Source organism: Brassica napus, unplaced genomic scaffold (assembly GCF_020379485.1).
Source record: "Brassica napus cultivar Da-Ae unplaced genomic scaffold, Da-Ae ScsIHWf_629;HRSCAF=925, whole genome shotgun sequence".
Lineage (NCBI taxonomy): Eukaryota > Viridiplantae > Streptophyta > Magnoliopsida > Brassicales > Brassicaceae > Brassica > Brassica napus.
Window position 1 is genome coordinate 45634 of NW_026016688.1, and position 24919 is coordinate 70552.

At 32.5% G+C, this 24919-nt stretch overlaps 1 protein-coding gene and 1 long non-coding RNA gene across 5 annotated transcripts; one reads left to right on the forward strand and one right to left on the reverse strand.

Annotated features, from left to right (window-relative positions):
• Window positions 1–8140: 8140 nt before the first annotated feature.
• On the reverse strand, window positions 8141–10227 carry LOC106390729. Of its 4 annotated transcripts, XR_007336437.1 has the most exons (5): window positions 9838–10226; window positions 9150–9698; window positions 8946–9078; window positions 8730–8865; window positions 8141–8597 (listed from the first exon to the last, which is right to left on the reverse strand). It is a non-coding gene; the product is annotated as an uncharacterized LOC106390729 (long non-coding RNA). The 4 variants fall into 4 exon arrangements; XR_007336440.1 differs by having other exon boundaries at window positions 8141–8608; window positions 9150–10227; XR_007336439.1 differs by having other exon boundaries at window positions 8141–8620; window positions 9150–10227.
• A 3771-nt stretch (window positions 10228–13998) lies between these two features.
• On the forward strand, window positions 13999–17458 carry LOC106418972 (LOB domain-containing protein 30-like). Its single transcript, XM_048775026.1, has 2 exons — window positions 13999–14436; window positions 16928–17458. The coding sequence occupies exons 1-2, from the start codon at window positions 14134–14136 to the stop codon at window positions 17297–17299; spliced, it is 675 nt and encodes a 224-aa protein (XP_048630983.1). The 5' UTR covers window positions 13999–14133; the 3' UTR covers window positions 17300–17458.
• Window positions 17459–24919: the final 7461 nt, after the last annotated feature.

Consider the following 24919-nt stretch of genomic DNA (forward strand, 5'->3'; position numbering starts at 1 on the left):
TTGAATTTAAAGAATAGATGATCCATTAGATTTATAGATTATATAAATTAAATAGATATAATTTAATGTTTTAATACTATACCTCCATATGTTAAATATTTAAATATTTATCGATGTTAACTTTCAAAAATTATAAAGTTTTTTTTTGTTTTAAAATAACAAAAATCTTATTATCTAACAATGATTAATCTTTACTACATTAAACCAATGAAAACAAATTTTAAACTATATATTTTATTTTAAAAATTAAACAAAAACTAAATGTTTAAATATTTACTCGATAATATAAATTTATGAAGCGAAAAGTTTAATTTCTTAAGAACTTTCTAAATTTGTGAAATGTTACAATATCTTTGAATATGACAATTAAAAAATATTTTAGTAATCTTTATACATATAGTTACGATTTTAATAAAGAAATAATAATCCGAAAATATATATATAGAAGAAGATACAAATACATGTGAAAGTTTTAAACAATCTATTCAATGAGAAAAATATATTGTAAATTTATTATGTTTAAAAAATTGATAGACAGATATATTATAATATATACCAATTTAAAATTGAAAACAAAATATTTATATAAAAATAAATGAAAAAAAATATGTACGGTTGCGTGAATCGAGATCTAGTCTTATATATTAAAAGAGAAGTCACAACTTTGATTCATGTGTGATTTTTAAAAAAATAGACCTAATAGACATATTCCTAAAAGGTCATGTTACATTTAATCTCTAATCTTATCATTTAAATTTTGGGTCTACCAAAAAATTTTATTGGACTATCAATAATTGGATTTAAAGAATAGAAGATCTATTGGATTCATAGATAGTATAAATTAAATAGATATAATTTAATGTTTTAATATTATACCTCCATGTGTTAAATATATAAATATTTGTCGATGTTAACTTTTTAAATTATAAAGTTTTTTTTTAAATGAAAAAAAATCATATTATCTAATAATGATTAATCTTTACTACCTTAAACGAATGAAAACAAATTTTAAACTATATTGTTTATTTTAAAAATTAAACAAAAACTAAATGTTTAATTATTTATTTGATAATATAAATCTATGAAGCGAAAAGTTTAATTTTTTAAAAACTTTCTAAATTTGTAAAATGTTACAATATCTTTGAATATGACAATAAAATAATATTTTACTAATCTTTATATTTATAGTTAAGATTTTAATAATGAAATAATAATCCGAAAATATATATATAGAAGAAGAATCAAATACATATGAAAGTTTGAAACAATCTATTCAATGAAAAAAATATACCGTAAAACTTCTTATGTTTTAAAAATTTATAGACACATATATTATAATATATACCAATTTTTGAAAGCAAAATATTTATATAAAAATAAATGAAAACAAAAACCTGCGCGGTTGTGCGGATCGAGATCTAGTTATAATCTATTTAAGGAGTATTAGTGGGATGTGAAATTTTAATGATTATTAAGTTATTAAATTATAGTGTTATTGGTTAATGGATTATAACATTTTTATTAAAATCCTTTGTTCGGAACTACGCAATGCGCTAGTCGGATGGCAACTCAGGACCTAGCGGGTTATCAAAAAATCGGGGACTACTTGGAGATTACGCGGGACCTAGTTTTAAATACAATTTAATATATTTATAATATAATTAGCTAATTTTAAACATGATGACACATGTTCTTAGACATAGTTATATAATTTTTTATATATAATTTTAAACAACCTCTTTTTGATTCGTCGAACATTTAGATTATGATGTGCTTGATACGAAAAAATCCTTAGATGAAGTAATTATGTATTTGTTTTGGGTTTGATATCTAATTATAATGATTTAGTATTGAATAATTACACAAAGTTTGTCAATAATGAATAAAAAATAATCAACAGTGTTTCAATTTTACACAGACGGAAAAAAAAACTTAGGCAGTCTAGGTGGGAATTAGGCGGTCTTACACGGGTCAATGCGGGTAAACGCCTAGCTACATCAATTTAGGCATATTCGCCGCGGTCAATCTCCGAACAACGCCTAGGTGGCTTCGTTTTTGAACATGGTTAAAATCTAGTGTTATTAGTTTTATTATTGTTAAATGACTTATAAAATCTATTGTTATTCAAAAATTTTAGTTTTTTATAATTCTATAACTCTATCAAATCTAGTATTGTTGAGACTTAAATTCTAGGCAGCTTTTACTGATAAATTTTTTTTTTAAAATTCTTTGCATATAACCTCTAGATTCATAAAATCATTACACTAGCATATTTTGATAGACTTTGTAAATATGAAAAACTTTTTACAACTATTTAGAAATTTAACAAATCTCTTCATTCTGAGAAACAACCAACTCTACAAAAATTATACTCCCACTAACCCCTCCCTAAACTTTGTTATCTTTCTTTTAGCGATTATCAGTTCAACCTTCAGATATTTTCATAGTCTTTATGATCTGTTGGATTTTATTTTCCGTGATTGATAACTTGCTAGCTATTGAGTTTGATCTCTTTTTGTTTTGAGTTTTGGGTCTTTGATACTACAACCTTTTTTGACACGGAATTGTATTATTAAACCTTCTAGGCAAATAGTTCTAAACAATGAGAACTAGCAAAACAAACGTAGAAAATAGATACGCCAGTAGAGATAATATTTGTTTCTGGATGTCTAAAGATTTTTTCATAGAAAAGCTTCATATATGTTTCTGGAATAATTGAATTTCAAGGGAGATAATATTCATATTAATCCAAAAACACCACTCTTCAGACTGAATTGAGAACGATTGTCACTCTCTTTTTAGTATTCTAGTAGGAGTCACCAAGACAAGACAACTTGTTATATTGCTCTATTGATAATAATAGAGCCAAAGAGATTATTGTTCCACAGAATTACACGCTGTCTTTCAAAATAACCATAGTTTGCAGCAAGAAATCCATCACCATCAAATGAAGAACCATCAACGATTGAAGCTGGTAAGACCTGTCGCCACCAACCGCAGTAGATTTGTCAATTATCATTTTTTAAATGGTTCAATTGAACCGAAATTTTTGTCTTACCAAATTCATTGGAAAACCATACAAAAGAACAATAAAAAACTTTGCCATACTGAAATTCAATTGGCAATCAAACAAACCAAGTGATCAGAAGTGAAAAAAACACAAAGAAAAAAGACAAAACGAATCAAACAAGCCAATGTCGAAGCTATGGAAGCCTCCGGCCATCAGCTTGACACTATAAAAAATCGCCCTCTCTTTTCTCTCTTAAAAAGAATCAAACTTTATTTTAGTAGCCATCAGTTCACCTAAATTTTAGCCTAACATATTTGCTTACAAGAATCATGTGGTATATTAATTTGACTTACCTACTTTCCTTACAAAAATTTATGATGCTAGCTTATCCTACACTGTTTTTAGCAGTACCGGCGGGGTGTTGGTTAATTTAATTATGTAGAACATGTTTGATTTGAAAATCTGATTGTTTATGCTGTAAGTTATGGTTTTAGATATAGTTCTATTTCTACACCTCAACGCTTTTTCAGTTGTGCTTCTATGGTTTTAGCTATTTTAATAAATCGCTTTTTCCGGGAATTGAAACCTGGATCTGCTGTTGTAGAATCATTAATGAATTTAAGTTAAACCACTTGATTAAGTACCAAGAGTCATAACTCGAGTCCTTAGAGCTGGAACCATGGAATCAAGAGAAAACGCAGCAGTAACACTTTCTACCCTTGCTAGCCGATCGAGAATAAGATCATAATAGGCGGTGCGTTACTTGCCAAACTGGACCTTCTCGATAACGGGTCCACAAAAAGGAAGAAAGATGCAGTGACATGATTTTTTTTTGAGTGAATGTTAAATGTGTGTTCATAAGAAAAAAGCATTTTTACATCAAGTGCAGCATGAATTTAAGCTTTTTGTGGAACTACTATGCAGACATTAAGAGATTTTTTCTCTATTACGAAACCAAAAACTCAGGATACCCTCGAGCTTCTTACTTGCACACTTGGTCATAAGACTGAGTTTGTTTCTAACATTCTTCTCCACCATTTTCTGAAGCACCTGTCAAGACATATGTGAATCTCCATGCCTTATTTTGTTCCTCTTTCTCCACACTGCATAAATCGCCCCTTGCAAAGCATATCGAAGACAAAAGTGTTTCACCTCCCTATGACTCTTGTCTGTGATAATCAACTTGATCTCATTCCATTGTGTTGTGTAGGCACTTTGAAGTATTCCTTTCGTGAGAAATTCCCTTACATGAGATGAATAGATGCACTCAAAGAACAAGTGATCACGCGACTCCGAACTGTTATTGCAGAGAATGCAGCTTGTATCAACGCCTTGATTCAATCGTGCCACTGTGTCCATGGTGGATAGATGATTTTGCATTGCTAACCAAGTGATGAAAAAAAAACTTTGGAGTGGCTTGCGAGAACCACACCCCCGTTGCCCAAGTGACATCATTGTTCGATCTATTGATCATGGAACATAGGTAGGGCGATTACAGCTAATATAGCTGCTGCATTGATTAAGATGCGTAAGTATTGATGAAGCTTGGACAATACTCTCAAACTGTACAAGTAACCTAAACAATAAAGCCAAGATTATCAAAGCGAATATTTTACAGGCATTTAATAGGTATTTCCAAGACGAATCAAGCCAGAACTGAGAGAATGTAGCATTGATATTGCTTTCGCTATGTAAGAGACACACTGAGACACTGGTATTGGTAGGAACACACGATGAGGTTGTGACATTGATGGATCCATCGAAAAATGTGACAGAGAAATGAAAAAGAAAACCTATGTCTTCCTTAGCATGCCAATTATTCAATTATGACATTAACTAGATCCTTTCTCCGCGCTACGCGCGGATAATATATTTAAATTTGTTACATTTATAATTTTTATTTTGTATGTGAATTTTTGTATACTAAATTATATATAACTAATTTTTAAATTTGATTTTTTTAATATATTTAGTTTGAAGTAAGTATTTCTATTATATGTAACACAATTAACTAATAAAATATGAAGAATCAAGTCCGAGATTTTAGAGTTATGTAAAAAAAATAGAATTATGTATAGAACATAAATTATCTTAGTTTAAAAGATCGGAATCTCATCTCGAATAAATTCAAGAAAGAAAAAGTACTCGAATAACCTACTTAAAATATAAAACCCCCTATTAAAAAAAAACGTACTTAATAATATTTTTTACGTGTAATAGTTGAAAACTGACAATTGAATATCGATCTAGAATATTGTATTAATATATCTAATGGTAAAATATTAATTGTAATAAACCAATTTTGAATTTTGTAATATTACATGAATTAGAAGTCTTTAAAATCTAAAATATATTTTATTAACATAATGTATTTTTTATTCATTTATTATTTTGACGTTACAAAATATTGCTTTAGTTTTATTTTTATATTATTTTTTAATAATTTTTTAATAATTTAGTTTCTTTTTAAGTAATTTTAAAATTATCAAGAATATAATATATTTAAAATTATTTATTTAAATATATCCAAATATGATGTCTCATTTTTATGTGTGTTTGCGTTGAGCATATTTAATTTGTAGTTTGTATATTTAGTAACACCTTATTGCGTGCCGTTCTATGGTTTTAATAAATGTGTTGTCATTTCATTTCTATTAATACTAACATGATTTTTTAGTGATCAGTGATAATGTATTTTTAACATTATGTATTATATTTTATCGTATATTTTCCAACTCTTCATCCTGGTACTTTTTTAGAATCATTTTAATAAGATAATATGTTTAAAGATGTAAATAAAACTGTGTATGTTGTAAATTTAGATTTTTTAGTGTAACTGAGCACTATCAATTATGGAAATTATATTATGATTTTATTTTACTAAATCTTTCTTTTTGTGTATATTTTTTGTTTTATTTTGTATTCTTACAATTGTATTGTCTTATTCTTTAATTGCAGAGAATTGATATTTTTAATTTTTGTTTCATATACCTTAAAAGTTTTCGGTTGATTTTTGTTTGTTTTTCTTTCTCCAATTACAATGTACACATCGAACGTTTTTTTTTTGGGATCAAACTACTAATATCATCAGATAGAAAAACTTAAACTCCAAGAATGGAGTGAGTATTTGTGCTAGAAAAAACTGATTTAACAACTAATATAGTGATATATTATAATATTAGAAAGTATGAAAACTCTTCTTTGTTTCCTACGCTGGACATAATTAAGTTGTTGTCAATTTATTCTATATTTGTGATAACTGGAAATACATCTTTATGTCTTCCTTATAAAATCCTTAAATGGTTTACTGTTCGACCATTTCTAATATACTAAGAGTAACATAATATTAGATGTTGATTATCTCATTCCAATTAGGAATGCACATAATGAAATAAATTTAATGTGAGATCACTTTACAATTTTGTCCTCATATCTATATAAAGTTAGTTTATAGATTACTCTATCTGTTTCAAAATATAATCAATTTTAATTAAAATCTGTAATATTTAAAAGTTATTACTTTAGAAAGATCATTTAATATATAAATTTAATCAATTACACAGTAATTTACATAATTTAATTGGCCATACAATATTCAATAAATATAAAGTTACATTGAAATATAAAAACAATTTATATTGTGAAACAAAAAATACTTTTAAACTATTATATTATAAAACAAAGGGAATATTCAAAAATATATTGAAACATTAGAATAGTAAGAATCAGAAATGCTGAAATCTCAACATGGATCATTTACGTCGGCAATACCTTAGACCATCTCCAATGTGTCATTAGAATGCTTAGATTTGGAAAAAAAACATAGTTATAGTTTGCAATGAATCTTTATAAATGATAAAGGATACGTTATATTCTAAAACGTAGATTTGAGTTATTTCGGTAATACATATTGCATTTTCATTAAAATTAATTTGTGAAAGCTGGTTGATTAAGTAGTAGAGGCTATTTTCTAGATTGCTTAAAAATTATAGTATATAAAATGATAATATATAAAAATTGAACAAATAAGAAAAAGACACATTCATAGATCAAAAAAGATATATATGAAAAGGTAAATATTTAGATATTTATTTGGACTATTGAAATGCATGATAAATAAAATTAATGAAAAGATATATCTTTAGATATTTTAGAGGCGGAGCTTCGTGCAAGCGCGGGGTTCTTAACAGTTAGATGTATTGTAATACTTTTAAAATTTTATAAGAAATTTGTGGAGGGTACGGTCAAATCTGGATTGATGGTTTGTAATATGAATGGTGAATCATTTGGAGCAGTTCGTGTTTGAGGATGGCATCTTTTGCATTAGAGACTGAAGCACTTGCACGACTTGCTATAGTACAACTATTATTTCAGAGGTCATGCTTCGGTAGTATTTCAATGTGATTTTCTAGCTTGGTAAAGTTGATGAACAATCATAATTATTATCTCTGTGTTGAGGATAATTTGGCTAAACAGGCTTTCAGAGACCCTGTAAGAAACCCAACTTAAGTTTAATTCATGAAGTATTTGTGCACAAAAAAAAAAAGATCATGATTTCTTTAACAGTATAGCTGATGTGTCCAGAATATCAAGTGGTGGGCCAAAAAAAAATTGCATTGCTTCTTTTAGCTCGTTTAGTTCATATATCAAGTGGTGGGGTTTCTTTACGTTTTATATTTTATTTAGCTATTGTTTTTTTTATTTTAGTTTATTTGTTTGTGTTTTTCAATAGATAATTCATCTCTCAATCTTTACTCTTTATTGATTAATTGTCAAACTAAGCTTAACCTTTGTCGTTCCACTTTTTTTGGGCTTAATGCTCCACTTATTTGTTCGAAACATTTCTCATTAGCTTCTTGATCATGGTATTCCTATCTTTTATTATATTTCCAGGTGTACACAATTTTAAAATACTTCACATCTCTCTTGTTTATAATTTAAACACATTGAAAAACTACCTTGATTCTGGATCCAACAAAAAAAATGATCTGAAGAAAATAAAGACACAAACATGGCTAAAACCACAGCAAGAGATATCTACGGAACGAACCATAAGAAGAAACAATATTGTATCTTGATTTTTTTCTTGCAAATATGTTTTATCTTAATGTTTTGTTTGTTATTCAAGGATTGGAAAACATAAAGAAGTTGTGCGATTTTAATTATATGCATACAATTGTCATAAAAGTTATCTCATGACAGTAAAACAACAGTGAAATTGTAAATGTAATTTTCTCTCGGAAGACTTATATATACTTCTAAACATGATCCAGCAATAAGTATTTACCTATATTAAAACATCTTTTAAAACATTTTCCAAGAAATAAGCATCTAATAAAGATTATCAATGTTCATAATCTTAGCCAGCAGAAGACATCATGTTTCTCTCCTCTTCCTCCCAAGCTATACAACATCCTTGTAATATTTATTGAACATATTCAGGTCTAAAGAGTACGTCAGTTGAATTACATGACATGTCATGTTTCTCTATTCTTATAAGTCAAATGTATTTTGTAACTTATCTTTTATTCTACGGACTATGGCCGACCTTCTCATGTTTCTTGTTAAATAAGTGGATCCTTTTGAACTGTAATAATTCTAATTCACCATCTCAAAAATTTGCAATCACAACAAAATATGTAAGTATATAGGAATTGCAAACTGCAACCTGTCAAACATTCAGAAAATCTTAGAGTTACAGTAATGGACAATCCATTACCTGTTTAAAGGGTGTCAAACCGAGCAACCGCAAGGAGTGTGGGAGAGGATAAAACATTTATTCATCCGCCGGAGTACTGGCTACCCTAAGTGAAGTCATACTATGCTTTTGAAACATGGAACTATTAATGTACACACTGCATAAAAACAAACCATTTCAAAACTAAGCAGCTATCCCGGAAGAATCAATCCAAACGCAATAGTTTGTAATGTATACCTTACTGAAAGAAGAATCATTATGTAATGCCTAATGCTTCAGGCGTCGACTTGCATCTCCCTTCTAGCCTAACCTTCTTGTCTCTCACATGCGGTAGAAGACACCGAGCCCACTAAGTAGGTATTCTACCAATCTGCTACATAGATAGGGAAAGTCAACATAGCAAACTAAAAAGTGCGTAAAATAAGATGACTTTAAACACACCTCTCCTGAATCCTTTGTACGTAGAGAACCTGGCGATATCAGAAGCGGTACGTAAAGCTGGCCTTCCCCATCCAAAGCGCTTTGCAGTTTAAGAGTTTATGCTTACAGCTTACTATTTGGAAACTTGGAACAGCCCACGAACCCCCACTGATTCTCTGAAAGACACTCATCTTCCTCCACTCGATGATTCCATCCTTCTGAGCTGGGCTTAGCTTTTAGAAAAGTAAAAAGGGTACAAAATCTGATGCAGTTGATAGACAAATCTTAATCCTTTTCAGAACCAGTATTTATTCAAAACTTAAGAGGCGAAAGTATTTATTCTAAGTTCAATACGTTCAAAGTTCGTAAGTTATTTTATATATACAATACTTACAGTCTCTTTTTCTTGAGTAAAGCCAACATGTAAAGGCACAAGATGATCCAAAAGTGTATACCTTTTTGCCTTCTTTCTGGAGCTTACCACTTACGGCATACTGACACTTCTTCATGTTTTCATTCAGAGAGCCATCTTATCTTCACACCTTACAGCAATCGCTACCGCACTTCAACCTAATCGAAACAAAACAAAAAATTGTAAGAACCTGTAAGACTGGATCAAATGAATCAACATCAAAACTAAAAGGCGACGCCCTTTGATTGGGTTATCAACACCATTGAAGAAAAAAAAGAAATTGATCATCGCCTTAACTTTAGATTCGAAATCCTAATTCGTATTCTGGTGGACATGGTGAGATATCCTTGAAATACAAAGCGACAGAGACTTGCCGGTGGAGAGATGAGACTTTCGATTGGATTTTATTGCCAGAGCTTTCGATTCTTCACTGGAGGTTTTCGGGTTTGCTTGCAAGTAAGTTTAGACGAAGATGTTGAGCAATCGATATATATGAGGATAAAAAGAGGGAGGTGGAACGAAACTATAAAGAAGGAATCAAAGAGCACCATTGATTGAGCTCACCGTAACGGACATCACGAAGAACCTAGATGGTGAAGACGAAGTGGAACCCGATTGATGCGTCGTATATTATGATTCTCTCTGTAGTTGTATGACGTGTTAAAACACTTGTCTCTGATTGGTCAATTTTTTGTGATGACGTGGACACCTTCCCCATGATTATATATCCCTTTTAGTATTGTATTGATATTTTTTCAGTCGACTTCATCTTTTGATACTAATTCCATTTGAGGAATCGAATCTGGAGTTGGTTAGCCAGAACATTTTCTACAATTGCACTCTTTCACTTGCTGTGTACTTATTTTGTTATCTTTTCAACATAAATGGGGAAGACTTATTACATACTGCATATTTAGATTTAGTGGATGATCAAGTGTTTATTAGTGCTTTTGTTTTAAATATAGAATCTAATTTCCAGACATAGAGAACATAGCCAATCTTTTGAATCTTTTATTCTTGAATACTAAAAAAAATATCAAACATGGAGAACATATCAAATCTTCTCATGTAAAAGTTTCGGGTTCAGTAGCGAAATCCAATTGGTCAAATATGCCACCTTGGTAAATCAAAACTCTCAATATCCAATTCCTTGCTCTATTAACTTTCAACATCTCCCACCAAAATCATTTAAATGGTGCAAATGTTCAAGCATAAAGTTTTAAGCAAATAGAAACAGTGAATATACACACTTTCTAGAGTTTTAATTTTATCGTCCACCTATCAGTCATTCCATTTATGTTTCCAAATAGTACTTAAATTAATTGTCTACACAAGAAATATACACACATTGCATTTCTCGATAAATAATATTTCCTTACATACATTATAGGATATCTAATGGTAAATAAATATATGACTCTCAAAAGTGTTAGCGACTGTTCCAATAACAACTTCCTCGTTATAAACAAATTGCATCATCATCAAACGACTAATATAAAACCACCACCGTTGGAGAACTACTACAAATGGTATTATCTGTCTATTTGATATCATAACTCTAAGTGCTAACTTAAAATAAGGCTTTAAACAAAAATTAGACACTATGCCACACAATTAACACATACGAGAAACGAAGAATTTGGGCCCTAAAGTTGTTACTCTTTCTTCTAATTATCATTTATCATCATATCTGTCTTTTTCTATTTCTTTAATATAAGGACTGACTTCCTTGCAAATATGTTCGCTCACAAAGCTTTTGTTTTCTCATGACTCTGATTCCAGTATAGTTAGCTCCAAAAGCTAACATTTTCGACTTGAATATCAAAAAAAAATTATCCGTTGCATCCTTTACCTTTTCTATTTTTCATCTTCCATCATTTTGTAACATTTTTGAAAAAAAAATTTTTGGGACGTTACATTATCATATTCGTCGTGAATTGCATACTCCCAAGGTGCGAGTGGTTGCGTCAGCAAAGTTGCACAGAGCAGTTACGTTTTCGATCAGTCGATTAACCAGTTCCACTGAACCATTTTGACATTGCAATTATATGTCTCCTAAAACCTCGTTAAACCCGTTAGCGGAAGTGGAAGAGTTTAGCTGGACAGGCTTGCTACAACTTGGTTATTGGACCGTCACAATATGATGTGATATTGGACCGTCGCAAGCAGGCCCGGCTTGAAAAATAGGTGGGCCCTGTGCCATATAATTTTTTTTCCTATCTTAATAGATGATTTTTAAAATTAGACCTTTGATATAATAGAATGTTAAAATTTAGGGCCCTAAAATTGCAAAGAAATTTTAATTAAAAAGTGGGACCTGGTGCATTTGCACCCCTAGCACTACCCCAAAGCCGGCACTGGTCGCAAGAACCGTTGCGAAGGAAGAGCGAAGGAAATTCAGAGGTCTCATGCAAGTTTGGCTAAAGCATTCTTGAAATGTTAATTGGTGATGTATAATCCCAATTTCGAAGTTTTTTGGTGTTTTTTTAACTTTTTTTGGCATCATTTGGCTTGACTGCATAACTTTTTGTTTGTACAAATTAGCTTCATTTTAATGAAATTCACATATTTATCAAAAAGGAAAAAGTGATATATATATTTATTTATTTATTTCATGTACATACTCGTGTACTCTGATTACTTTGGCCGTCACCAGATTTATAGTGCTGTAATATTTGATTCGGAAATTATTTTTGTGGAGGAATGTTCCACAAATCTTGTAATTTTACAAGTTCTAAAAGCACATGAATATGAAATTCAGTGTAATTGGATTTCCCTATTTTTGTTATATCCTAATCGATTTTTTTTACAGTAACCTAATGAAATATTGAGAAACCATATTATCGCATATCAATTTTATCCCGTTCACTCTTTGTACTTATAATGTTGAGCATATCTTCTTCACTCCCGACTGTATATATGTACATAAAATTAAGTTTTGGCAAAATATATATTCCCCTCTATATCTATAATAATTTACACAAGTTTAGTACATTACTGTTGGATTCACAACCAAATAGATAGTTTGACTTTGTATTACATTGGCTAGTTTGTCCTCTATATATTGGATTCAAATTGAATAATGTGCATGTTTGAATTATATAAACAATAAATTAAGTAATAATTTTTTTTTAAAAAAACTGTATTGCTTTAAAGAGGATCCGAACGGAAACAAAATCTGTTTAAACTTTTTAAACACGTTGCGCGATATCTATTTTATAAAATAAAACTTATATAACGTTCGACCGAACCGTTACATTTTGATTTTTGAAAAAAAATATCGCTGAGTCTAGTTAATTAGACCGTTTTAGATATTTTATTTTTTTTTTGACAAAAATATCAAATTAAAATCACCAAAAAACTATTAAAAATTTATGATTAGTTGTAAGGTCATTTTTAAATAACTGTTACTTTGTAAATCTAAAGTCTAGTTTTATTAGATTGAGCCCGCATCTATACATTTTTATATAAGTAAAGATGCATCTGTGTGGACTAATTGTAACAAAAATAAATTTAAACCAGAAGTAGAAAAAAAAGGAAGGGAATGACAATGAAGAAGTTAAGAGATATGGAATGTTTTGCTTCACGCAAAGAGCTTAATACGAGACAAGTACGATTGATCGCGTGGCTTTAAAGAAATTTTTTTTTTCCATCTTGTCTTAACCGTCTAAGTTTTTTGGTAATAGTACAACTAATTAAATGATATTTTAAAAGAAAAGTATAAATGATTTATACTTTTGACAGCATTTGTTTTCTTAACTGTTAGTAGTACAGTAAAATTCTATAAATTAGTAGTGTTGGATCTTTAATTATTTATTAATTTACAAAAAAATTCTCTTCTATATTTGCAAGTGAAAATAAGAAAAATATTTGATTTTACTGTATATATATTAATTAAATTTTACATATACAAACTATACAATATATTTTTATATTTATAAAAAGTTTATATTAATTTATGTTTACATTGGGACCATATATTTACATAATTTTTTTTCAAAAAGTTATTATCTTATTATTTTATCTAAGTTTGTCATTTTGACATCACCTCAATTCGGGTTCCTACAAGTTAATTTATTTTGGAAACCCCGTTGTCCAGTGGTTTGACCAAGGGTTCATTAATGCTTTTACACCAGCAGGTCTGGGTTTCGATTCCTGGAAAAAGCAGAATTATGCGAAAACAACTTACAAGAGATTTGCAGCATGATGCAAGAAGTACCGTCAAAGGTGGATCCGATAGGACGGCTTAGATGATGCAGTCAGACGTGAATCTTCATAAAGCAGGTAGAATTGTCGGCAGTAAAACCGTCTGTAATATTTTTCCGAGTTTGTAATAGCATAATATATACAGTGTTAAAAAAAAAATTAATTTATTATGCTTATTTATTTATTAAATACTAGTATTAGATACTACAATTAATTAATGTATTATTGGGGGAAATAAAAAGTTTCCAATAAGCACCAACCAAGCCCTAGTTTTGTTTACGTCCGACTCCTCTCTTTCTCTCCCAAACGTTCCCAATTTTTCCTGCTAATCAACCTAACCTGGTTGAATTAGCTCCATATATATCTCTCAAAACCCTAATCAGGAAGATGAGCAGTAGCGGAAGCCCTAGCAGCAGCGGTGGAGGTGGACCGTGTGGCGCCTGTAAGTTCTTGAGACGGAAGTGCGTTCCCGGCTGCATATTCGCACCCTATTTCGACTCCGATCAAGGAGCGGCGCACTTCGCGGCGGTTCATAAGGTGTTCGGAGCGAGCAACGTTTCAAAACTCCTCCACCATATTCCCGAGCATAAACGGGCAGACGCTGTCGTTTCAATCTGTTTCGAGGCTCAGTCTCGTCTCCGAGACCCTATCTACGGCTGCGTCTCCCACATCGTCTCTCTTCAGCAACAGGTAATTTAATTTTTCCATTAATACTATTAAATAAACAATTATTCTATTAATACTATAACTTATTACTATCATATAGTATGATGGGAAATCGCAAGAATTTTAAGTCAATATACTGTCTGTAGGTCGTGACATTCATCAGTTATCTTACCAGTTTCCTTTTCTTTTTTTTATAACAAAAGAAAATTGTTGATATTTCTCTCTTCCTTTGCTTTCGTTTCTACCCATTTACCCAAGCTCATGCAAAGTACTCTCTCTTAAGCATTGACGAAAAAAATCGTCTTGTGTTTTAGCTGCGATTTGTTCTCATTCGTGGTCCTTTTTTTTTGTTTTAGTAATAAGGACTTACGATTATCAGCATGATAATCTACTGAGAAAAATAAAAATAATTAATTTATAATTGCATTCCTAGCCTTAATCATAATCTTCATCAAATAATATTATAGATGATTGAACATTTTTCCTTTTTCGATGATTCCTACGAACATTAGTTTAATTTCATTTTATTTAAATTTCCTCTTCATCCGAGTTTATAGTGATATCTGTTAATAAAATATACAATAATTAAAAATACTTCTATTTAACTAAAACCTTTTAAACTAGAAATAATAAATTATATATGTCTCGTAAAAGCTGGATTTTTAATTATAACGACAAGATATTAGATTGTTTGGATTCATAGCTTTTGATTGTTAACTTGATGTTAACTAATCTCATAACACTACTCTTCTGTGACATAAAATAAAAATATGTCAAATAAGCATAATTAATCGTCTTGTGTTTTCATTGGTCATGTTTTTATTAATTATGCTTATTTGACATATTTTTAGTTTATGTCACGGAAGAGTAGTGTTATGAGTTTCGTTAATATCAGATTACCAATAAAAAACTATGACTCCAAAGAATATAATATCTTATCGTTATAATTAAAAATCTAGCTTTTACTAAACATATATAATTTATTACCATTAGTTTATTAGGTTTTAGTTGAATAGAAAGATTTTTTTAGTTATTGTATATTTTTTTAATAAGTGCTACTATAAACTCGGATGAAACAGAAATTCCGATAAAATGTAATTAAACTAATGTTAGTAGGAATCATCGAAAAAGGAAAAATGTTCAATCATCTATAATATTATTTGATGAAGAGGAGTTTGCTTTCATACGCTTTATTTGTAATTATAGTTTATTTTGTAGATATATCTCTTATGTTATTTTAAAGTGTTCATAAAACTTTATTATGTTGTTACAATGATAATGCTTTTTACATTTGTGGTTTGATAATAAAATAGATAAAAGATTTTGCAAGTTAATTACCAAGCCATTATTAAGTTGTGTTGTAATAAAAAAAATTACATTATATAGATTAGATATTAAATTTAATACTTGAAACTAATAAATTAATTTAGATTAAAATAAAAAAGTATGTTAAAGTTACAATTGATTGGGATATATTAGTCCGCCATCAACTAGTTTAGTAATAAAGTGTATGCATACTTACTTGTATGACATGATCTAATGCGTTACAGAACAGTTGAAGGCCTCTCTCTCTCTGAATTTAATTTAATTAGCACATTGAGCATACGTTGTATTACTTTTTATAAATAAATGTTTACAAAGATGTTTTCTAAGTTAATCCAAGCCACTGATTGAGAAGAGATGTCTTTCTCTGTTCGCAAAAACACGTAGTTGTACGCTTATTTCTAAGCGTCTTTTCAATATATAAATATATCAATTGCTTTGATCAAATAAAGTATGCTTGTTACATACTCGAATATTTGTGCAATTGCATCCAATAAACTGATACTCCCTCCGTTTTTTTATATATGACGTTTTAGAGAAATTTTTTTGTTCCAAATTATTTGACGTTTTCAATTTTCTATGTAAAATTTATTACTAATTAATACTAGATGACCAATGATATTATAGTTTCTATTTTATTATTGGTTAAATTGTGGTTAGGTAAACAATTAATGATGTTTTTGTTTAGAAATTAAATGTTTCTTAATCTATGTGCACAATCGTAAAGCGTCATATATAAAAAAACGGAGGGAGTATTAGTGAAGGGTATTTTAAATGTTACAAGCAAGCAATTAGTATTAGTGAAGGGTATTTTAAATGTTACTAATTAATACTAGATGACCAATGATATTATAGTTTCTATTTTATTATTGGTTAAATTGTGGTTAGGTAAACAATTAATGATGTTTTTGTTTAGAAATTAAATGTTTCTTAATCTATGTGCACAATCGTAAAGCGTCATATATAAAAAAACGGAGGGAGTATTAGTGAAGGGTATTTTAAATGTTACAAGCAAGCAATTAGTCATGTCGTGTGTTTTGGGCATAAGTGAATCAACATTTGCTCGAGAATTGGGAAACTCATGTAATCATTTATTGCTGAAAGTATCAATATTTAGATTATTACATCTCTTTAATATTTTCTTGGTATTAATTTTTAAGCATTTGCATGGATTTTGTCTAAAAAAAAACAGGTGGTGAGTTTGCAAAATGAGCTTTCATATGTACAAGCACATTTAGCAACTCTAGAGCTGCCACAGCCACCGCCGGCCACGGTGACGTCTTCTGGATCTCTGCCGCCTCTTTCCATATCAGACCTGCCCACAATAACACCGTCGATGTACGACCTCTCCCCAATCTTTGAGCCGATGTCATCCACGTGGCCCATGCAGCAACAACCTCGACCGTCGGATCATCTCTTCGGTGTCTCGCAATCGTCCAGTATCGGAGGAGGCGGCGGGTTCCAAGCTATTGCACGTGAGTTTCTTCACGGTGGGCAGATGTCAGCTCATCAGCCGCCGCCGGAGACCGGTGGTTCTGCCCCAACAGTGATAAAAAGAGAATGATGCTTATATTATATATATATATATATGTTGGTTCAGTTTTGGACCTTATGAGATCTATAATTAGCCATATGCTCCTCTTTGTTATATGTATTTATAATACTTGGTCGAAGAATTCGCATTTTAATTTTTGGCTATAATATATGTGATACTCAATTGAAATTAAATGTTGGGCTCTAAATAAAGAAGAAACCAGAGAGCAAAAATAGAAGAGAATATGCCTATATCAACCAGGAGGATATGATTCAACTGAGTCCACAGAAGACTACTTCCTATACAAATCTGTTGGATTTTTATCTGAGCATTGAATTGATGCAGCTCTTGGAGGCTACGGTGGAAGACTTGGGACTTTGTTTTAAACGAACCAACCCAAACCCTTACAGTTTTTGTACTCTTAACCAAGACACATACATTTTTCCCGATTAGATATTTTAATATATCACCGGTTTCTGATCATTTTAGTCAGAACCGAAAGAGATGTTATAAAACCATACAAAGTTTGGAGAATCTAGTGTGTATGAGATGGATTAAATCCCTCCACAGCACCCATCAAATATGAAATTCAGCTCACTTAGTCGGCTCGGGTCAACGTTACTCGGCTTCGACCAGCTAGACACTCGCACTTGGCTGTGTGGTTTGACTTTTCTCGGCAATAGGAGCTTGGTGCATGAACTTTGGTTAACAGCCGAGTTGCTTGGCTCGTAAAGCATATCTCAGTCCGTTAGGTCTAACTGATCTAGGGAAAATAGAAGAGAATGTTCATCTATAAAAAGATGACGAGAGCAACCAAGGGGAGATCTCAGACTTGAACAAACACAGAGTCTGCCAGCTAGAAATTAGAGTTTTACTCTTTTACTTTTTTTGGCCGACTTGTACTTTCCTGGCTAGGTCAGACGAGTTTTGTTGCCCTCTTTACTGAGTCCAACGAAACTCAGATTCAACATAGTGCCCCCAATATCTACTTCTCACCGTCGTGCTCGGTTGGCTAGTTATAGTCTTTACCCTCCAAATCACGACCTGCTCTTTGCTATGTCACCATAAATCAAGGGACCATACATATCCTTCACACAATACTTAATACACCTTACAAAGCTTGGCTGAAAAGAAACATCATCATCTCACTCTTAGCTTTGCTCCAATTTTCTTGCAATCCTTTTTCTCTATTCCCAAGCAATCAATCGGTACTATTAATTCACTTACGAGGAACGCTTCTCTCGCCAGACTACCGTAGTGATGGGAGGGATTCGGCAGATAGATGTCTGGCTATATGTATATGGTTTCTTTCCCAGAGATGTGTTAAAAGCAATACAAAAAATGAGATATTTACCATTTTTTAAGGATGGTGTCTGATATTGCAAATGCCGTTTTTATTAAGGGTGAATTTGCGAGATAGCCAAAACCAAAAATGTAATTAGAAAACTGACTATGATTTTGACATAATTAAATTGGTGACATTTAACCTTCATATGATCCGGTTCTGCCCTTTATTACAACAAGTTACCGGTGAAACATGAATATAGATGACGTCGACTATAATCTATGTGGCCCAACAAAGAGGTGAGTTGGTGGTAACTTATAAAAGAGAGGAGAACTACGTAACTTATATATTTACCGCATACGGATTTTCTATGCGCAGTAATTGGTGGATTAAAATATATATCTTTCCAATATATTTTGTATTACATTCACCAACCTCAGTCATTCCATTTTTAAGATGAGTGTTGTATTCAATCAAATTACCACTGTAAGTCCATCCGAAGGAATTCAAAAGCAAGAATGTGAAAAAGCAAGGATTACCTAATTTGAGGAAACAACCATGGAATTTGAGGGAACAACCACATACATATGCATCAAATGCTCTATTCCACATGGTCGAAGTAGTATAGGATTATAACTTCATACACAACTCCTAAATATTAAACATTACCATACTCCTAAATACTAAACCCTAAATTCCAATCACTAAACCCAAACCCAAATGTAAACTATAATACGTAGTTATAATATTTTGAATAAAATTAAAATATAAAATAGTATATACTATTGACCACATACATATGCATCAAATACTTTATTCTACATGGCTGAAATAGTATAGGATTATGACTTCATTCATAACTCCTAAATATTAAACATTACCCCAACTCCTAAATAGTGAACCCTAAATTCCAATCACTAAACCCAAAACCCAAATGTAAACTATAATATATAGTTATAATATTTTGAATAAAATTAAAATTTGAAATAGTATATACTATTGACTATATATATATGCACTGAATGTTCTATTCCATATGGCTGAAGTACTATAAGATTATGGACCAAATGTAGCTGTGGTTAACGAAATTTGTGTGAAGTTTACACTTATGTGGATCTGGTTAACAAAATGATAAAATTGAATTTTAAATTCTTAGTTTTGATAGCAACGATACAACTACAAAACATAATTTATGCTTATGCACTGTACAATCATATTTATATTCTATGTTCTGCAAATAAAATAGAATACAACAAATAGTAAAAATTATATAATTCATTTCACATGAATGGTCTTTCCATTTTATGTACACATGATCTATTCCGCTTATATACACATTGCATAATTATATATAAATGAGAATATATTCACCAGATGGCCCAAATCCAGTTTCAAACAATCTATTTGACAGCCTAAATCTTTCATTTGTAACCTGAGAAACAAAAGGAAAAGATAAAAATGTTAGGATCCATATAACAAAGTAAATGTAAAATAAATTGTAAAGTATAACAATAATGTGGAATGAAAATCATGTAAGACATAGCGATATGCATAGCTCACGATCTTAAACCACACATGGGAATATATACGAAAACCCTATCAACTAATCGCGAATCCCTACACGGAAATATGACACTTAATCCAATGTCAACCCTAATCTTGCAGTGACGAATTCAATATTCTAGAAACTAACCCCTCTCCAATCATCACTAAACCCTACACGGAAATATAAACCCTAATACAAGTATAAAAATACGTAAATATTAAAACAAGTATGAATTCATAAGCTAAAGAAAGTGATATTAAACGTTCGAATTTATTTCATTCCAAGTCAAATGGAATATAACGTCTATATTTTATTCTATTCCAAATCAGATAGAATATACCTAACAGAGATCATGTCATTTCCAGACGGTGATAAAATAGGCATTAGAACAACCGGAGAAACCCAAATCCTAAATCAATTGGCGAACTTCGAAGCGGAAAATCAGATCTGAGATGCAATGGTAAAGAGGTTGTAGATTTACCAATTATAGTACCCTAATTCTGAAATAGCCCAAATAGAAAAGAAAATAACAGTATATGAATAACAACATATAAACACCCGAGAACTTACGGTAGTTCCAGAGATCTGACAAGAATCTACGGTGTGAAGTAGAATAGGAACGGTTTGGTACTACTCGCCGCTGAAACTTTAACGCCGTCGTGTGGTCGACGATCTCCGACGAAGAGAAGATGACGCGTTTACAAAGAATGAAGAAGAAGTGAACAATTCAAAACAAATCTAGTGGAGATGACGATGTGAAGCAAAACCGTAACAGAGATAATTCAAGACTACGAAGATACCAAAGAAGTAAAGAGGAAATATGTGAAGTTAGTAAGACCACGATTTACTTTTTGGATATAATAATTAAGAATATTAATTTTTTTTTGTTTCAGGTTTTGCCGGTTTCAGGAAGGGGCAGTATAGTATTAATTTATAAAGTTAACGCCGTATATAAAAACGTTAGGGAAAATGGTTATGTAGTGAATTATGTGTTTTTTCCTTGTCATACAACCTAATTTCCCTTTTATTAATCAGTACACAAACAAAAATGTCCGATAAATTATCGTTTATATAAGATTTATAAAATTACACTCCCCCGCCCCCACAAAAAAGACTTATTCTTAGGTCCAACCAATAGGTTTCTTTTATTTTATATTCGATATCTTTTAAAAAAGGAAACAAAATATTGTCAAATTATATTATGTTTTTAAAATTAAAAAGTAAAAAAAAATAGTAATAATTACAAAAAAAAAATTTTACGTCGTCAGCATAACATTAAACCCTAAACCCTAAATTCTAATCCCTAAACCCTTAATCCTAAACCCTAAACCCTTGGATAAACTCTAAACTCTAGGATAAATCCAAAACTCTAAATCAAAATCACTATACACTAAAACATTCAAGTTAGGGTTTTAGTGTTTTTTATTTAGAGTTTAGGATTTATCCAAGGGTTTAGGGTTTACCCAAGGGTTTAGGGTTTACCCAAGGGTTTAGGATTTATCCAAGGGTTTAGGATTTACCCAAGGGTTTAGGGTTTATCCAAGGGTTTAGGGTTTAGGATTTAGGGATTAGGATTTAGGGTTTAGTATTTTGTTGAGAACATTAAAAATATTTTTTTTTTTAATTCTTTTTTCTGTAACTATTATCTTTTTTTTTTATTTTAAAAAACATAATATAATTTGAGAATATTTTGTTTCCTTTTTTAAAAGATATCGAATTTGAAATAATGAAATCCTATTGGTTGGTGAACCTAGAGGTTCATCCTAGGGAGTGAACCCAAGAATGACTCCACAAAAAATAAATAGAATAACAACAGCGTTAATCCAAAAAGGAAAAAAAAATGCTCTCTAGCTCGGTTCCCAATGGCGAACCCCTGGTTCCCTTCTGGTAGTGCTTCCGTCCTCAGTCCGCCGCTTGCCACCACTGGTGACAGTCGCTCCTCCACCCCTCCCCTTCTCCCAGACCCCTGACCCGCTCAGCCCCTTCCCTACTCCTCTATTTCCTCCCTTATCCTCCTCCAAACCTTCTCGTTTTTCCCTACGAACTGCCTATCTCGAGCCTGTAGGAAAGACTTCTGGCTCTGAATCATCCTCTCCTACAGATTCTCTTACTGCCCAGGCACTTGTATCTGTGGCTCCCTCCACTGATTCTAGAATCACTGCTGCTGAATCTAGATCTGAAACTACTGTAGCTGCTACAGTTCCTGAAAACTTTACCATACTCCCACCCAAAGCTTCCTCACCCTCCTTAACCAATACAGCTTCTAGCTCGGTTAATCTCCTCCTCCCAGCCCCTATTGTACCCCTTGTTCCTGACCTTAATCCCCATTTGCCTAACCCTAACCACGCCACCAACAAAGCTGCCTCAAATGCAACCCACTCCCTCACAAATAACCCTATCCATCAAAAACCTTCTCTAGTAGAACGATTGAGACAAACCCAAGATAAATCTCTCTCAAGACTAGCTCCAGTCTCGCTCTCAGACTCAGGAAGGTCTCGAGTATTAATACCTGACAGTGTTTTCGCGAAAGGAGCAGAAATGCATAGAGATTTCATTATCTGCCATTTTAATGGTAGATCTCCGCCGTTCAAACAGATCCAGAGTGTTCTGAACCATATGTGGGGAAAAGGTAAAAGGGTTGAAATTCACAACAACCCCTTATCTCGATCCATGTTGGTTCGCATTCCCAGTGACTACCTTCGACAAAAGATCTTGGAAAAGAATGTCTGGTATGTCGGAGACTCTATGTTTCATGCTTCTCAATGGAACTCTAGCTCAGATAACTCATCGCCAAGGGAAGCCATCCAAATTTGGGCTCACTTGACGGGCGTTCCATTGGACCTTCGTTATCAGGCTGGCCTGAGTTTAGTAGCAGGATTAATAGGAGAACCAAAGGAGACAGATGAATTCACCTTAAATCTGGTCAGCTTGGAGCTCTCTCACGTGAAAGTAGAGGTGAAACTATCTGAACCTCTGCCTCGTGTTGTTGAGTTCGTAAGGCAGAGCGGTGAGGTGGTGGAAGTACAAGTGGACTACCCTTGGGTTCCTCCTACTTGTGCTCACTGCAATGAGTTAGGAAATATCTCTCGTAATTGTCTCCTCTTGCCTACTCTGCCGCTAGGAGCCGCCTTTCCAAGCTCAAAAGTACTAAAAAAAGGCTGCTCCCAAAGCTGTCTCCAAAGATAAAGTTTATGTTCCTGTTGCTACTCCAGTGGTCCCTGCTGGAACTTTATCTTCTGCGCCCCTACCTTCACCCTCCTCCTCTGCTCCTCCCCTACCATGTCCGCCTCCTCCCCCTGTTGCTCCTGTCACTGCAGCCCCTCCCCTCCATCACCTCGATCCTTCCCCTTCAAGAAACCCTCCTCCTCTCCCCTCTTCCCCTTTGATCTCTGATAGCTCTCCTCCCTTAACCTTCACCTCTCCTGATGGTTTTTTATTCCCTATCAGCCCTCCTGCAACCACAGAAAAACAATTATTACAAAGATCAAAATCCATTTCTAGCCTTCACTATTTTCCTTCATTCATGAGCCAACTTGCCTATTTTTCTTCCCTTCCACCTCTAACCTCAAACACTCTTCCTACCAAAGAAAATTTCCCCATAAAAAAATACTTCACCCGACCCCCCTCCATACCCATATCCAACCCTTTTGATCACTTGGCTACTGAGAGTGCTCTTCATTCTGAAGAGCCTCAAAATCTTTAACTATGTATAGTAAGGTATTTTTTTGGAATGTCTGTGGTCTAAATGACCCGGATAAGCATCAGCCCTTTTGTGATTGGCTCTGTAGCCATCAGCCTATTTTTGGTTCTATTCTGGAAACTCATATCAAAGATCATAACCTCAGCTACTTAATGGGAAAGCTATGTAATGGATGGAACTTTACCTCCAACCACGCTTCAGATGAGGATGGCCGTATCGTTTTAATTTGGAAACCCACAGTGGGTGTGAGTGTGTTGCACCAATCAAGACAATCTTTAACATGTGAAGTGAAGATACCAGGCTCCTTGCCTTTCATCTACACTGCTATATATGCGTGCAACACAAGAAGTGAGCGTTCTGACTTATGGGTGGAGCTACTGAATCTGCATCAGACGCTAGACTTTCATGCTTCTCCTTGGATGATTGGTGGTGACTTCAATCAGATCATCCATCCAGCAGAACACTCGGCTCCTGCTGTGGACTTCCACACTCACCACATGATTGAACTAAGAGATTGCTTCACTCAACTTGAGGTCTTTGACCTGAGATACCAAGGACCTCTTTTTACTTGGAGCAATCATCAGCCTGAAAGCCCCATAGCAAAAAAACTTGATCTGTCCAATTTCTCCCACCCATGTTCTCAGACCACTGCCCATGTCTTGTCGGCTTAGCTTTTAAAACACCCTCCTCTGGTACCAAGCCTTTTAAATTCTACAACTACCTCACTAAACATCCCGACTTTCACCTTGTGGTACTTCGAGCGTGGACTGAGGCCGGAAGCCTAGTGACCAATCTCACGGACCTATGCTGGAAGCAGAAACAAATCAAAAGGGAGTTAAAAAGTTTAAATAGAGAGAATTTTTCACAAATCCAACAGAGAGTGTGTGAGGCTAACCGTTTGCTACAAGATGTGCATGTACAAGCTCTTCAGGCGCCATCCACCTTACTGTTTGAAATGGAGAAGGACCTGCTGCAAAAGTGGCAATTTTTAAGGACCATAGAGGAATGTTACTTCAAGCAAAGATCAAGAATCAACTGGCTGAAGGAGGGTGATCAAAATACGGCTTACTTTTATCGTGTTGTCCAAGTGAGAATGAACTACAACACTATCAGATCTTT

Coding starts and splice junctions, on each gene's coding strand:
- LOC106418972 (XM_048775026.1), top strand. CDS start 14,134: ATGAGCAGTAGCGGAAGCCCTAGCAGCAGCGGTGGAGGTGGACCGTGT. Junction 14,437..16,927: donor TCGTCTCTCTTCAGCAACAG/GTAATTTAATTT, acceptor AAAAAAAAACAG/GTGGTGAGTTTGCAAAATGA.